Source organism: Triplophysa dalaica, chromosome 1, assembly GCF_015846415.1.
Source record: "Triplophysa dalaica isolate WHDGS20190420 chromosome 1, ASM1584641v1, whole genome shotgun sequence".
Taxonomy (NCBI): Eukaryota; Metazoa; Chordata; class Actinopteri; order Cypriniformes; family Nemacheilidae; genus Triplophysa; species Triplophysa dalaica.
This window is the reverse complement of record NC_079542.1, coordinates 5,439,953-5,457,544: the sequence shown is the minus strand read 5'-3', so window position 1 is coordinate 5,457,544 and position 17,592 is coordinate 5,439,953. Positions and strand designations below refer to the sequence as shown.

The 17,592-nt window shown below is 37.4% G+C and overlaps 1 protein-coding gene across 2 annotated transcripts in view; it reads left to right on the top strand.

Annotated features, from left to right (window-relative positions):
• Positions 1–17,592, top strand: part of rap1gds1 (RAP1, GTP-GDP dissociation stimulator 1) — a 32,025-nt gene that overhangs the window by 12,861 nt on the left and 1,572 nt on the right. The window contains exons 5-14 of one of the 2 annotated variants that reach the window (XM_056759836.1): positions 2,636–2,782; positions 5,838–5,966; positions 6,084–6,209; positions 11,976–12,119; positions 13,552–13,683; positions 14,279–14,413; positions 14,517–14,642; positions 14,920–15,059; positions 15,351–15,477; positions 15,938–16,066. In XM_056759836.1, the coding sequence (XP_056615814.1) occupies positions 2,636–2,782; positions 5,838–5,966; positions 6,084–6,209; positions 11,976–12,119; positions 13,552–13,683; positions 14,279–14,413; positions 14,517–14,642; positions 14,920–15,059; positions 15,351–15,477; positions 15,938–16,066 (1,335 nt within the window). The remainder of the gene's footprint in view (positions 1–2,635; positions 2,783–5,837; positions 5,967–6,083; positions 6,210–11,975; positions 12,120–13,551; positions 13,684–14,278; positions 14,414–14,516; positions 14,643–14,919; positions 15,060–15,350; positions 15,478–15,937; positions 16,067–17,592) is intronic. The other variant, XM_056759898.1, reaches the window with a different exon arrangement.

Sequence of the window (17,592 nt, the reverse complement as noted above, 5' to 3'; positions counted from 1 at the left end):
GCCCGGAACAGATGAGAGGAGTCACTGCCGGCGAGCGCCTTTTAAACCAGCTTTGACTAAAAGTGAGCAGTTTTACCTGCCGGCTTCAGCGGGACTCCGTCAGTCATTGACAGGATGAACTCCTCGCTGGCGTGTTGTCAACACTGAAGATGATGGCTTAATGTGGTTGTCGGAGGCGGGGCTGCAAGAGATATTGTGAATTTTCTTAAGTAATGGACCTATTGTATGAATGAATTGTGAACGCGATACAGTTAAAGGGAAAGAAACCACTTACGGAGCTTGGAGACGTTAAGCAGGAGAACAAGTGGGTATATATATCTTTAGAAGTTGTTGTACGTAAACAGCGCTGTGAAAAAAGTAAGCAAACGGCGTATGGCCTAGTTAAAATTATTGTTTTTGTCTCATTGTGTGAAGAACTAACAATATTTCCCTCGAATTTCAAAGAAAAATATTGTTTCTTTTGCATTTATTTGCAGAAAATAAAAACTGGATAAACAGGTCAGAATAACATAAAGATGCGCAAAGAAAACAAGTTCATATTCACTTTTAAGCAATGCAACAATAATATTTGTACATGTATTTAGATAAAAATATGTTTTATGTTTTTATCACAATGTTTTCATGCAGTCAGTATTTCACATTACTTTGTCATATCACTTTGTCACTCCCGAGGTTTGATTTTGTTGAAATTCAACATACACTGAAGGGGAATGGCCACAATACATCTAGAAATGCTGATTACATGAAAATTGTGAATGTTCTTTTAATATTTCTGCGGCTACGTGTATCTTTTTATATTGGAGATAACATTTTAATGTTTTGAAGCACACATATGTTTAGATATCTTTTAGGCATATTCGTACTTAATAAAGCCCCAAAAATTGGGATTTTAATGTAATAAAATGCTGTTTATAATATTTTTTATTTTTAATATTTATAATTTATAACCGTATAATAACTGGTCCTAATGTAATGGTATTAGTTGGAGTGGGTCTTTAGGATTTTGAATGTAATGAACAAATTTTGAGCTCAGTATAAAGTCTGTTGGTAAGTTTTTTTGGGGGCGTTTACATTTATAGGATTGTACAGTTGTGACAGACATGTAGCGATGAGGGTAGAGGGCAGGGGGATCGGGAAAGGATCTCGAGTCGGGATTCAAACTCAGGTCGCCAGCGTGCTATGCGCTACGTGTCAGTAGAACTGTCCACACAGTCACAGGCTCCGACGATGAGCAAGATTTAATGCTCAAAATAATGTATAATACATTTTTTGGTATTTTTTTTAAATATCATAAGCTTTGCATGCTGTTTTCTTTAGGGATTTGGTATAAATGTGTGGTTGTAGTTCTAGTTTTTTTTCCTTCTCTTTTGGCTACTGATGTAGTCTAACTATTAAAAGTAGTTAGACTTTTTTTGCATTTAAGACTAATTTTTATTTTGATTCATTGCTAAAAAGAGCAATTCTGATTTTTAATTAAATTTCCCATGAACTTGCATGTAAAATTAGAGATGCACATATAAAATATTTCTCCACCGATACCTATGCCGATAGTATGGTGGTTATATTAACTCGGATTAACTAAATTCTGTAGTTTAAATTAATATTTCCTAACTTTCATAACTATTAATATTATACATTTCTTAACAATCTCTATACACAAAAAACAAATTCATTGCATTGAAAGGATATATATCGTTTCTGATCATCAGTTGTTGGCCGATAGCCAATAGTCTGTACATTTTCTTTATTGACTGATAACAATTATTAGCCGATATATCGGTGCGTCTCTAGTAAAAAACGAAAAATTAAAGGGATTAAAATGAATACACGAAATACACGAAATAGTGTCAGACAATTTGTTGAAATGTGAATATAACTTCTGCGGGACTGTCAATGTGAAGTTTCAGTTTAGTTTTGAGTCTCATTTCAGTCGAATCAAACCCATTCATCTCTCATGATGTCCTAGAATAACATTGTTTATATCATATCTAAGTGCACATGTTAAGACCTTCCTCCTGGTAATATTGCTGCAGTCTGGATTAAGTATGCTGTGCTTCTACTGCACTTCTGGTCCCTGGATTCTCTTTTGCCTTCTGTCATGCATGCTCCTCATGGCACCTCGACAGCTGGAGAAAACCGCCAGCGGATTCAGCATCCGTGCAGCGGGATTTCCATCAGACCTCTTCTCATTTTTTTGCTCCTCTTTTATCTCCAAAACGTTATTTACCATTGTCTTGCACATGTAATTTTACGTTGCGTGAAGCAGCGGTTCTCAATCCTGGTCACGCGGACCCCCGCTCTGCATATTTTGTGTCTCGCTCTTGTTTAACACACCTGATTTAAACCGTAATCTCGAGATTTGCGTAGTCACGCCCTTTGGATGGAATTATGGCAGATTATCTAGTGATGTTTACTTCGCAGGGTTCTTACGGGGTTATCGAACAAAGCAGTAGGAGAAGCATACAAAATATGCAGAGCGGGGGTCCGCGAGGACCAAGACGCGTTCACAGATAAGCCGACCCATCCCGCGCTTAACCATCCCTTTTCTGTCATTCTGTTCCAGGTTGTTGTTTCTTTGTGTCATTTGTTGCTTTTTTATGTTTTTCTTTTTTGATGTGACCTCTTTGTTTTGCAGATGAGGGCAGAAGTGCGGTTGATGCAGCGGGCGGTGCTCAGATAGTTGCAGAGCACGTTAAAGCTCTGGCCGAAAGCACTGACCCGGCCGCCGGGAAGCTCTTGACTGTCTTTTGTGGCATGATGATGAACTATAGCAATGATAATGGTAAACAAGACCGCAATATATCTGAATGGTCCCTTATTGGTATAGTCAGAGATGTTCACTCAAACAATCGTTCAAATATATACGTGTAGAATGATGATGAGTGATGCCATAGAGGAACCATCTTTCTTTCTTTCTTTCTTTCATTCATTACAAAGAATCATTCCTTTTTTAACTCTTTATATTTCCTCCTATATATCATGTAAAATGTAAATATTTTTACTACAAAAAACATTTTTTACTTTATATATTTAAGCAACCTTTTTCCTCTACTCCACGTTCTTTATGGAATCATTCGTACAAAAATGATTCTTCTATGGCATCATAGATACATTTTTTAGAGTGTATACAGTATATAAGAAAACTTGCTAGTTAATTTATTTTATATTACCAATAGTATGTGTTTATTACTGTGTATAATAGACAGTTTCAGCAGCAACAACATAAGCAAACGTAATGTGACCCAAATTTAACTTTCAGAATTATTAGTTTTAATTTAATACAATTAATATACAATTAAATATTACCATTGACATAAAAAATTGTTATATTATAACGAAACACACACAAGTTTATTTTGGGCCAGGCATGTGCGTCTGATGCAACCGTCTATATCACTGTATGTTTTATGCACGTCTGATTTGTATTAAAGACCTCGTGGTTGAACATTAATGGTAATATCTGTAGGGGACCACTCTAAGAAATTTTAACTTCTCTTAAATATAATCAATGTCTTTAACTAAAGTGACATGATTGGTTTGTCAAATGGCCACATGTTGCGTTTTTCTTGGTGAATATTTATTTCAACCCGTGCCTGTCTTTCCTCTGATGCTAGCGATGGCGGTGATTCTTAGTTATGTTGTGCTACGTTGTGTTATTGCAAATATTAAGGATATAGTGTGTTTCTGCACCGTCAAATAAAATTTCAAAACAAATGATTATTTCCTAAACTGCTACCTTAAGTGTTGGCTCCATCTTGCAATATTTGTAACTGTTAAAATGATGATCATATTAAGACACTTAAAATGAAAATTTTGTTGATTCTCTTACAGATCTAGCTGTTTAAACTCTCACTTTTTGCTGTAGGCATTTAAAACCTATTCATTTTCACAAAGTATGCACAAAAGCGGGATCATGAAGAATGAGTATTTACATTGATGAAATTCCTGTTAGGATTTATGTCTCTTAAAAAGTTCTGCAGTGAACCATAGCCCCACCTGAATCATCCTAACATGCATAACTTAAAATAATCTCGCATTTTTGAGAGTATACCTTATTGTACCCATGATTTAATATGATACACACTTGACCTTTAAATCTGACTTTACAATACTGCTCTAAATAAGGATGCATATGTGAAAAACATATAAGACTCTTCTATACTTGTACAGTTTAAGTTTACGTATTACAGCACTGCTGTGCATTCTTTATATTTAATGCATGACACCCAGCGTACTTAAATCTTTGTTACTCGATGTTCCTCGACCAAATCCAGTTTCCTTTTGTCTCTGTTAGCCAGCAGGGCTTGAAATGAGAATTGCATTTTTTATCTATTACACATCGTGTCCAGAGGCAAACCAAGCAAAGTCATATCGGCCTTTTTCATTTTCTGCTGCCTGATGAAATAAATGACCAGGTAGGAAATAATAGACTGGAACAGCCAGCGGGACACACGCTCTTGCTTGCCTTTAGTCTGTTATACAATCTGGTTCTCTCTCACTTCTCTGTCTTTTGTCTGCAAGTGTTGTACCATGAAACCGATGCTAACTCATACTAAGTGTATTTGTTTTTCTCTCATAATCTCTACTAAGACACCATGATACCTGACATAAGTGTATTTGTTTTTTGTGCTTACGCCTTTTTTTTTTAGGTATTTTAGTATGTAAATCTCTTCTGGACGTCGATTTGATTTTAAACCCTGATACATGCAAAAAATAAGAAACATTTATTTATAGATATATTTATACAATAGGCATCTTGAACAAGGTTTACGGGGCAGTGCTTGATTGTGAATATAGTCATGGCTATTGACATATGTATATAATGTAAAGTCAGATGTGTTTACAGTCGTTCTATGTAATCCAATTTGGATAGACAGCTCATTGTTTGTCTTTTAGTGATTTAGCTGTCATTAGTTTTGATCGTTGCTGCTTGCCGAAAAGGGCTGGGTGACAGAAAGAAAAAATAGGCTACATTTGTTTATATAGAGGTTTGTATTTACTTTGCTTTTGTTGTGTGTTCTTTAATACATGGGACTGTCCAGTTCTGTAAATGCTTTTTCATGCGATACTTTCAACTTCTATTTGTTGCTGAGATATGACATTTGCACAGACCAACAAAGATCGGCAACAAAGCAATAAAGCAAAAAATCGTACAGGACATTTTATGTTTGGGATAGAATTTCGACTGTGTTTGTTAAATGTGATTAAACGCATGAATCTTTAATGATGTTTTTCGGAGCCAGTCTCAACATCATATGCCTTTGCTTTCTCTTCTTCTCCATGGTCATGGTTCCTCATTTCTTCTAATCTCTTTTTTTCGAATGAAAAAATGACAAATCTGACGTCTCATCTGCCCATCTTTTTTCTATGCTTGGGCTTACACACAGATGTACGCTGTCTGAGCTGAAGTCTCCTCTTTGCTTTGCTCAATTTACGGATCAACATCTGCTTTCTGACACGTCGAGGGTGGCAGATGTGCAGGTGCTGCCCACATCTCCGTTCATAACCTGCGTCGTCGTATATTAAACTCACATTTCTTTTAGGTGACTGCTTTAACCAGCCATTTTTAAGGTCAGATCTGTTTATGGAATATATGATCATTAAAAATATAGTCGGTAAGGGGTTTACTATACTTCGGTCCTCTGAGGTTTTGATTGATCTATTGCATTTTCAGGTCAAGTCCACGTTTTGTGCTGGTCTCAGCAAGGCACAAAAGTTAAATCCCAGAGCAGTTTATGTTGTGCTACATGCTAACTCTTTCAGCAGTTCTTATTAAACCGTCTGTATTGTCAGAGTATTAATGTTATTGCCTGAGAACGTTTTTTTTCTTCTTCTAGATTCTCTGCAGGCACAGCTGATCACTATGGGTGTGATCCCAACACTGGTCAAACTCCTGGGAGTTCATTCCCAAAACACGGCGCTTACAGAGATGTGTCTCATCGCCTTTGGGAACCTGGCAGAGCTTGGTGAGTGCTCTCGATAAAGCCAGCCAAACTCAAAGCCGTGTGCCTATATATCATTTTGCATTATGTTTTAAGTTTGATGAATGTGTAATACATCTCTGTTGACTGTTCTCTGATCAGAGTCAAGCAAGGAGCAGTTCGCCTCGACGAATATCGCAGAGGAGCTGGTTCGGCTGTTTCGTAAACAAGTTGAACATGACAAGAAGGAGATGATCTTTGAGGTTTTGGCTCCACTTGCTGAGAATGGTAAGTCTCATTTTGATGATAAAAAACCAATTGAGATCCATCCGTTTTTTATAAATTAAACAAGCTCTGGTTTTGCATCAGTTAAAGGTCCAGTGGATGACATTAAGCGAACTCTAGTGGAGAGGTTGCGTATTGCAACGAACAACTCCCCCCTCCCTTTTGAAACACTACGGTGGTTGACACAGACCACAGATGTCGTCATGTTTTCTCATGATTAGAGCAGTTTGTTTAATGTATGTCGATAGAAATAGCTCATTCTAAGGTAATAAAACAAAACGGTTCATTATGTAAGGTCTTTATATACGTTTGAGGACATAGCTATGTATATGATATTGCACTTTCTGTGAAAAAAACCTCCCTAATCTCACACATTGCATCTTTAAGTATCGTTTATGCTGCATGAGGTAAAGGGGTTGTATAGGCACTGTTTGAGGTTGGCTATCAACACTACAAAATGGCCGACTGCTGACCAGCTGACCCACTGACTGCATGACCGAGCAGCTTTGTTGAGACTATATCCCAGATGAAAATGTAGTAAAGAGAATGTAGAAAGAGATTCTCTGCCACCTGTTGAGACTGGAAAAAGAGACTTAATCAAATGAATTGCACGTGTTTCCTGCAGCCACTTGGGACTTTTCAGTCCAAATCTTCTGTTTAGATTTATGAATTGGTTTTTAGGGTCCAAGCACTGAAAGTATTGTTTTTATGAAGGATTATTATCACTATTAACATTGGAGGAGTTTTGGGCCTTACAAAACCTTAAAGGGGTCATATTACATGGCTAAAACGAATATTATCGCTTTTTTTTACACATAGTAATGCAATGTGTATACACGATATACATGCATGTTTGTATCTCCTCTTTACCCCGCCTCTCTGAAACACGCAGAATTTTTACAAAGCTCATCTCTTTGAAAAGCGAGGTGTGCTATGATTGGCCAGGTAATCAGTGCGTAGTGATTGGTGGAATACTGCAAGCATGTGACAGAAATGTAACGCCTCTTACCATATTTGGAACATCAGGTTCCAAAACAATTGTACTGTGAGATACGCACAGCTTACTTGCTTATGCATTTGGGTGGTCTTGTTCAAATTATACCACAAACTGACGTAGATTTGTGTAGGTGTGGTTACGTGAGGCGTTTCAGGAAGGTCTGGGTGAGCATTAACTTTTAAATAGAATGCATCTTTTGTTGCGACACTTAATTTTTTTTTAATTTTACGTGTCTAATACAAGCATGGGCAACTTATAACACACCAAAGACACGTATTCGCGCCATATGACCCCTTTAATATACGGGAATATACTGAAAAATATTATGCAATGTATTAAATAATAATAATACATATTTAAAAAAAAAATCATTTTATTGTAAAACCATAATATATTAACTATGTATTATGCTATATATTTTCAAGTATATATTTAAAACATTGGCAGTTAATGTATAGGAAAATTTGTCTTTGTATAAGTGGAGGCGCTAAACATGTTCCAAAATTTGAAAGTTGGCACACAAGTTGGCCGTTAGGCACAGGCAAAGTGTGAATATCTGGTGAATATACTGTACATGTATGAAACTTGTATCAAACATCAACAATATATTGTGTCAAACGACCCAAACAAATTTCGATTGACATTTATTTGCTTCACCCAATAGAAAGTCATCCCTTTCGGATTTTGTGAAAAGTGCGTGGGATAAACTTTTAAATACTCCTCCCAGGTCATCGATGGGATTGTGACCAAAGTTGGTCAACATGAGGACCACAGATTGAAGATTACAAATTGCAAACTGATAGTTTTGGTTTCTTGTTGTTCCCATGTTGTTATGCATACATTACATTTAGAATGAAATAGAGAAAACACAAAGTTCCTCATTTTCTGTGTTGATGATTTTGATCAAGCTGATCTTGATGTATGTTCATGTGATCTGATCACATTGATGTGATTATTCTGAGCCACAGTCATAGCGCCACCAAAAGGCAACAGGAAATGTCACTTACAACAGACCTTGCATGGGTGCATTTGCCCACCATGCGTCATAAAGCGATGGCACTATCATGTTTGGGCCTATCATCTCTGCTTGCAGCTATATCTATTTATTTTGTATTGTGAGAACATCAAAGCCAGTCAGGCTTTAAAGAGTGCCATCTCTAATAACAGGAACGCAGAATCTCTCTGGTTAGGCGATAGAAATGTCTCAATGTTCAGAGAACCGTTGCTCTCTGTTTGCTTGTGGGAGAGGAAGCTACAATTTAGCAGATGTGTGAGATTTCTCTGGTGCTTTTTCTCTGTGGTTAATAAGTGTTATCACTCATCTCATCTGCCTTTGGATCCACCATCTTTTCCTCAAAATAGAGCTCTGGGGGTCTGCTGACAGCTGTGGTCTGGACTGTAAAACTGCCAGCCGTGGTCAGCTGTCCTTTTTGTCTGAGCTTGTGTGACGGTTTAAGATGATTTTGAAGTGTGAGTGGGTGCTAAAAGAAGAGGGGGAGATGATAGGAGGCACAACCCGAATGATCTGTATGATCTGAGGAAATAAGATGTTTAATAAAAGATTGTTATATGCATGTATTTATACAATTCAAAAATACTTTTTCAAAATTTTTTTCATTGTGCTTAGGGTTAAAAATATATTTAAAAAAACGAAATTATTTAAATATTGCACATAGGCATATTGCGATGCAATTACTGATTTTATTACTTCAAAAAGTTACTGTTGTCAACTTTTAAGTTAGATGCTTACAGCAGAGAGATTGACACGCATGTATTCAGTTGTAATGCTTATTTTTCGAAAGCTAAACCATTACCTGTTGAGAGAAAGAGGTTGTTATTTTTTTATTTTATTTTTTCTGTCACATATTCACAGAAGAGATTTTAAGTGTTGTGAGAGATGTGGTTGATCGGACTGAGTTCGGAAGAATGTTCCACCAGGAAGGAGTTGTGAAGCAGAATGAGCGGGAAAGTGATTTACTTCCCCTATGAGAAGGCAATACAATACGGCGCTGGTTTGCTTGATGGGGTGTAGGAGTGTAAGAAGTGTGAAAGTATGCCTATGCAGGTCCAGTGATAGTCCTGTAAGCAAGTATTAATGACTTGAATCTGATATGGGCTTCAACCGGTAGCCAGTGGAGAGAGATGAAAGGGGGTGTCACATGAGCCCTTTTGGGCTATTGGAAGACGAGGCGTGCTGCTGCATGCTGATCCAGCTGAAGGGGTTTGATAGCCTTTGCAGGAAGACCAGTAAGGAATTTGTCCAACATTGAGATTTCCAGGGCCTGGACAAGGAGTTGTGTCGCATGCTCAGTGAGATATAGTCTAACCTTCTTCTGTTGAATAAGGCATATCGGCATGAACGTGTTGTCTTTGCAATGTGATCATTGAAGGACAGCTGTTCATCAAATATGACTCTGAGTTTCCTGGCTGTTTTGAAAGGAGTGATTGTGGTATTGCGTAGTTGGATGGTGAGATCGTGTTGCAGCAGGGGATGTGCCGGGATGCTCTTTCATCCCAGCTGAGATGTCTTCTAGGCAGGCTGTAATGCGAGCTACTACAGTGGTATCGTCTGGGTGAAAAGACATGAGGATCTGGGTGGCATCAGTATAACAGTGATACGAGAAGCTGTGTGCCCGTATGATGGATCCAAGGATCTCATGTAGATTGACAAAAGAAGCTGTCCAAGCACCGATCCCTGAGGGACCCCAGTGATCATGTGATGAGCAGAGGTCATTGAGCCCCTCCATGACACCCCGAAGGATCTGCAGGAGAAATAGGATTTTAACCAGCAGAGAGGAGTGCCTGAGATTCCTAGAGATGACAGGGTTGCTAGCACTATCTGGTGATTGACCGTGTCAAACACTGCAGATAGTTTTACCAGAATCAGGCCAGAAGACAATTAGAGGTTTTATTATTTTACATTTATATATTTAACAAACATTTTATCTAAGATGTCTTCTCTGAACACAGCATCTTATTTAAAGTACCAAAGGAAGAACTTAGGCAACAATGGTTACATTTTCAAATGACACCAAAGGAGTATAACCCCAGGGTTTTAATGTAAGCGTGTCATTTCACCGAAGATTGCTTCAATTAATCTTAATAAACAACAGTAAAATCCCGGCAGCTCCTGAACGGTCGACTGCCGGCCACACAAACATAATAAACAACAATATAAAATCTAGGCCTGGTCCTCTCTCGTCGTACACTCCAGTCGCTCGTCCTTTTATGCTTCCGATCTCCTCCAAAGAGATGCGATACACGTGCAACACAGCTGACAGTCATTATCATCACTCGCGTCATTCCCTCAGGGCTCTCCTCCCGTCTTGCTCGTTACAAACGTGTTTGACCAATCACAGCAGACTACACAATCTGACCAATCACAAGACACTAGGCTAGCGGATAGGAGGGGATTAGATGGATGAATCACGGAACGAATCATTTGAGAGTCAGTCAAGAAGTAAGGTAAGAATAATTATGTTAATTAATGTACAGAAACTTGTTGTAGGACACTCCATAAAGCAAAGTAGGACCTTAAAATCATATGCTACTTACTCTTTAATAAAACACAGTGTAATTTATTTAGTCTTTAAAATGAAATCAATTTATTTATTAATGTTTTGTTCCATTGGCAGATGGAACTCAAGGCAAAACGCATTTATATTGTATTTCTTATACAAGCTTTTTGTTAGGTGAAAAGGGAAATATGTTGTACGGTAATGTATAAATAAAGACCCTCTGAACACAAAGAATTAATGTCAGTTTTCATGAAAGTGAGAGAGATGAAGTGAGCGAGAGAGCAACGTGGGAGACGGAGGGCTGGGCCCATTGACAGTGTGCTGTTGAAGCTTCGCTCGGGTTGTTAGTATTCTCTGCACAGAGCCACTATCCCATCCTGCCAGTCTCCAAGACAACGGCCTACTTACAGCCACTACACAGCGCTAAGGGCGAAACCGCCAGAGTCACGTGCCCGCATGTGTGAGAAAGGCTGAGCTGTGCTGTACCTGAACAGTGCAAGGCTTTCAAAACAAGCCAAACACAGTGTGAGACTGCCATACTGTATGTCTGACCTCAGACATCCATCCGTGCTCAATATTTCCCTCTGGGTTGTTCACTAGCTCAATTTCTGTGATTGGTTAGTTTCAGGAATATATATATATTTCTTTTGGAAAGTGTGTCATGATGTACTGTTATATCTCTTTGTCAGATTTTTGGGTTATTAGGTTATTTATCCCATTTTACAATAAAAAAGGGAAGCATTCACCGCACATAAATCTTAGGGTTTCTTATAAATGTGGCTTTGGGTCTTAGAAATGAGCACAGGTACTGATTAAAGGTACTATGGGTACATTTTTGGAGGTTATATAGACAGAAATGCAATATAATATACATAACGCTTCATTATGGAAGGTCTTTACACACCTCTGAAGACAGATAGTAATGTTTTATATCTAAGGAAGGAGCTTAATCTATTTACATACGCCACGGGTCCCCTTACAGGGAAAAGTGACGACATCTTAGCCCTGTGTCAGCCACTGTACTGCTTCGAAGGGAATGGAGGTGTGGAGTGAGCCGTTGCCTGTAATTCGCACCCTCACCACTAGATGCTGCTAAATTTCATACACTTGAACTTTAAATCATCATTATATCTCTTCTCTATGGTTTTCCTATAAGATAGAAAGATAGTGTATATCTTAAATGCATAAATCTGGCAAAATAATTATCGATGCGTGTTAGATGTAACTAGTTTTTTCTGTCTCTGTGTTTTTCAGATGTGATCAAGCTTCAGCTGGTTGAAGCTGGTTTGGTGGAGTGTCTTCTGGAGGTGGTCGATCAGACCGTGGATGGTGACAGAGAGGAGGATGTTGCTCAGCTCAAGACATCTTCTGACCTCATGGTCCTTCTGCTGTTGGGAGGTACACGATTAGCTCTGTTATGAATAATTAAATGGTTTGGAGCAAGGTTTCACGGAAACTTAAAATAGCTACAATTGAATACATTTTTTTGCCTTAAATTTTTTACAATTGGCTGTACTGGTAATTCTGTAATCTACATTTTTTTTAATGTTTTTATATATTACTTCTGCTCATTAAAATAAGTTATGCAATTTGAACTCATTTTAATACATTTCAGCAAATCTCGACTGGTCAGAATTTAAAATAATTAAAATTGATTGACTTGTAAAGCAAAAATGATTGTTCTTAAAAATGTAAATAAGGATTTTTTTTACAGTGTGCATATAATATAGCTGGGATCATAGACTGTATATATTAAGAAGAAATAGAGCCTATATTAATAAATCATAAAGACGGAATGGAACTACTATTTCTGTAAAGATTCTCTCAGAATTTAATAGAATTTCCTCAGTGTCATGGCTATATAGTGATGCGTTTTTAAGAAATGGCTTTTCTGGTAGATGTACATTTATATCCATCAATATAAAGCACGAGTTAAATATTTTATGGAATACAAAGAACGAGATGTTCTCAGGCCTCGTGAGACCTTATCCAACCACACAAATATGAACAGATACCCCTTGAATTCATTAGAAATAGACTGTTTTTAAAAAAGCCCTAAATTTCTACTATCGTTACCATTGTTTTTCTCAGTTTACTGTACTGTAAGCTCAATGCATCTTAGACCGGTTTAAATTTCAAGGTGAAACTGGATTTACACAACAATTTTTTCTTCTTGTTGGATTACATTAAAAAGTAGCGTCAACTGGTTCCACACAAATGTGTTGAGTAGTTTCTACAATTAACAATTTATTGAATGAATAAAGAAATTCAGGTCGACAATTTTTTTTAAAGTATATCAAAACCATTTAGATCATACCAGTAATTCTAAGTTAATTAAACTCAATATTTATTCTTATCAATGGTTCGTTTGTTTTTATAACGTAAATAAAAAATAGACATAATTTAAGTCAAATCGAGCAAATCAGATGAGAGCCTCTCACAGCCCACTCAGTTTGTAGTACCACTCTTCTAAATACATTAAACTCTTCTAAATTTCAAAGATAAATGAACATTAAACACAAACTTTTTCTTTACAGAAAATCATAAAAACAATGTTTTCGCCTAAATGCAGTCTTACGCAAAGCATGCTGGGAACTGATCCTCCTCAACCAGTCCGTTGAATTAACTTGTTTATATGTGTATTACATTTTAAGTGTAGATGGCTAACGCTGGTTTATCACCGGCACATGCAAGTATACAGTAGTTATCGTTGAACGGTTCATCATGGGTCGAAACCACTTAAATTGATCATGCAGTTGAGCTCGTCAGTTTTTTTTCCCCATTTTAGTAGAGAGTTGTGTTTACAGTCTTGTTATCTGTTCTTCTGTAGATGAATCGATGCAGAAGCTGTTCGAGGGAGGAAAAGGCAGCGTCTTTCAAAGGGTTCTTTCATGGGTGCCCTCCAACAACCACCAGCTCCAGTTAGCTGGAGCCCTTGCCATCGCTAACTTTGCTCGCAATGGTAATTTAAAAACAGCTTCCAGTTGTTCTTAGGTCATGACATTTGTACAGTACATACGACAAAAAAAAATGAGAATTTGCATATATTTTGGGTAATAAATAAATGATAGGATTTTTGTTCTCATACTGTAAGTGTTGGTGACCTGGTGCTTAATAAAGTATTTTTTTGCAGGCATTTTATTTATTTTATTTTTATTAGCTTATATTTTATTTATTTTCGTGGAAATTTTTATCAATTTAGCTGTGTGCTTTTGTCTTTTTATTCTTTCTTTCTTTAATTTATTATTTCAGTTTAAGTTTTATTTCCAGTTATTAATATAAGTGTAAACTTATTTTAATTTATTGCTCAGGCATCATTTCTAATTTTCATTCAATATAAATGTTTCCAATTATATTCAGACGTACATTTGATAAGATTTTAATAAACAGACATGTTTTAATAGTTTTCATTTTAGTTAATGATAATAAATCCAGCTGAGATTTACACACGTTTTTGGCTTTGGTTACATGGAAAGTATCTTGTATTCTAACGTTTGTAATATAGTGAAATGCACATATTTCCCCCTTTACATAAATGTCCTGCTTTTTCTTTTCAGATGGAAACTGCATTCACATGGTAGACACCGGTATTGTACAGAAGCTTCTGGAACTGCTCGACAGACATGTGGATGAGGGAAACGTCACGGTCCAGCACGCAGCTCTCAGCGCTCTGAGAAATCTGGCTATCCCAGGTCCGTCTGAAATTTCACACAATCAATTTTGTTCAGTCTCTACAAGCTGTTAGGGATTTGAAAAAACATCTTTGAATGAAACAAATCTTCATATTCTCTCCAGTGGTCAACAAGTCGAAGATGCTCTCGGCCGGTGTGTCAGATGTTGTGCTGAAGTTTCTCAAGTCCGAAATGCCTCCAGTTCAGTTCAAGCTGCTGGGAACGTTACGGATGCTCATCGACACACAGAGTATTTATTCTCAACCCACGTTTCAGAAAACAAACTTTCCTTGTATGATTAATCCAGTTGTTGGGAAATGTGATGTTTGAGTCGCATACTAATAGTTTGTTAAATTTTGGACAATTTGAAAAAATGCTCTTAGTCTTTAAGCCCTATGAGACATTTACTACATTATCTTTATAGGTATTGTCGAGAGTGGGCCTTTAATGCGCTGCGAATAAATATGCCATGATTCATCTATGCTTTCAAGATGAAGTGTATGTTCAGACGTGTGTGTGTGTTGCAGCTGACGCGGCAGAACAGCTGGGGACGAACCCAAAGCTGGTGGAGCGTTTGGTGGAGTGGTGTGAAGCTAAAGACCACGCAGGTGTGATGGGAGAATCTAACCGGCTGTTGTCCGCCCTCATACGACACAGCAAGTCAAAGGTCAGAACACGTCTCTCTCACACACTCTGATACGATCATTATCTGTCAAATCTTTACGAAGATATCACCTTGATCTGGCATGTCGCGACTAAACAAGCAAGTCGCTTGGTATGTGTTTCTGTGCTGTCACCATGTTTGGCTACGCCCACAGGGAATCTCATTGGTTCAGTCTTGCCCCGCATGACTCGTTGATTTTATAAAATACGTGTTTCGCCGTTTGTCATCGGAGGCATTTAGTCTGTCACAAACTCACATTTCTGCAAGGTTCTGACTGCTTCTGTTTCCGAACAGGACGTGGTCCGAACAGTCACACAAGGCGGAGGTGTTAAGCATTTGGTAACCATGGCAACAAGCGAACACATGATCATGCAGAATGAAGCTCTGGTGGCCTTGGGAGTCATCGCAGCTCTTGACCTTGGTAAAACATGAAAGATGACTACGTTGTATAGATATTTTTTGAGGCGATGATTCATGCGTGTATTTGCATTCGATGCCTGGAATGCTTTTCTTATCGAAATGAATGACAAAATGTGGGCTGGTTTATCGGAGGTCATCCTTTTGAAATGTTCAGTGTCCGCAGCATTTTGGCGATGTTGATTGTCTGATACTTGAAGAATAAGTGTGTCCAAAAAGTTTGCTTAAAATGTGTAATACTGTTATCTGGACACCCTGGATGCATCCTTTTTAAACTAAAGATGTGCCGGTTGCTTGTTTTTTTAAACATTGTTTTGTAAATGCATAACAAGAGTCTATATTCATCTACAACTTTAAGCCTATAGTGAGACACACAAACCTAAGTCAGGCACTTCCACAATTCTCTGTGTTGTTTTTATGCTAACTTTGCCAGCTCAGTCATTCGTCCATCATTTTGATTTCAGACTGCGCAGAAAAGGATTTTGTTGGATTCAATGTGGTACAGGTTCTCCACAAACTGCTGACAGATGAGCGCAGCGCACCAGAGATCAAATACAACTCTATGATTCTCATCTGTTCTGTCATGGGATCAGGTGAGTCTCCGTAACATAACGCATTCAGAAGGAAAGACTTAATGAAGGTTAGAGGAATAACGCCCGGTTCACACCGCTGGCTTATGCAACGCACACTGCGCTACCTGGGTACCACAGTACAACGATGCAATTTTGCATTACGTTCTTTTAAATACATCAATGAGCAAAAATCTTACGGAACGTCATCAACAAGCTTATTTTATGTAGATTGTATCGCCTGTTTCATGCTTATTAAGATCCAAGTTATAAATAAAAAGCCATTATGCTTTGAATGATATGATTCCAGACACTGAAGGGTTTACTCATCATAGGAAAGAGTGATTGACTCTTGCGATCTCTTCTCTCCCACACATACGCAACATAAGCATAACTTTTTTGACATACTTGTATTATAAATCCTTTAAATGTGCTAATGTGGCTTTGGCCAAAAAACTCTTGACACAGGTTCTTTTGAAAGTCACGGCCGCTGTTCAAAACACATTCGACACCACTTACACGCTTTAAAGGTAAAAGTGTTACTTTTTCCTGTCAATCCATCTGCATTTTGACCGTAAAGAATGCACTGTTGCTTTAATTGAGTGTGAGGAGCGCACTACAAATAGACTCCGCGCCTATAGGATCGCTTAAAAGTAACACTTCTGCTGCCCGAGAACACGCTCTGCAGCGAAAAAAATACACACTGGTTACGCGTGCGGTGTGAAACGGGTGTAAGGCCCCCCGAAAACATGCCAAAAATATTGGGTGTAAAAAAGAATGAATATAATTTAAATAAAAATATGTAAAATCTCTAAACATTTATTACCAGTTTGAAAGGGTTTCTGGGTGTCTTTTGAAATAAAAATGACCACAAGATTTGCAAATCATATTCTGGGAAAAGCAAGATGATATAGTGTTTTTTACAAATATGTTATTTTTACATTATAGATATTTATAGATACAGACTCAATTTACAATAATTAATACAATTTAATAAATAATTTTTCTCCGAACTTATTTATACTGTAGGTATGATTTTAAGTCAAATTGAAATTTTTGTTTCATTCCGTGAACTACTAACAATATTTCGTTTATGTTTCAAATAAAAATATTGTTTTAATTTGCATTTATTTGCAGTAAACAAAAACGGGAGAAACAGGTCAAAATATTAAAAAAGATTCTCTGTATTTTTTAAGACCTCATGTATTTTAAAAGAAAAAAATATTTTTCTTTATGCGATAAGATGGATTTTTATCACAGTTTTCATGTGTCTTGTCACACTGTCAGTCTTACACATTGCTGTTGGATGACTTTGTCACTCCTGTGGTTGGATTTTGTTAAAATTCAACGGACACTTAACTGGAATGACCAAAATAGATCTAGAAATGCTGAGTTAACTAAAATTTGAAATAGATTTTTTGTGCTGCTGCATACATATATATAAGCCCCCCTGCAATACTGCTACAGCCCACTGGGGGAGCCACAACCCACAGATTATAAGCGCTGCTCTAAAGTGATGAAATGAACACATTTTCTATTTTTCTTCTCTC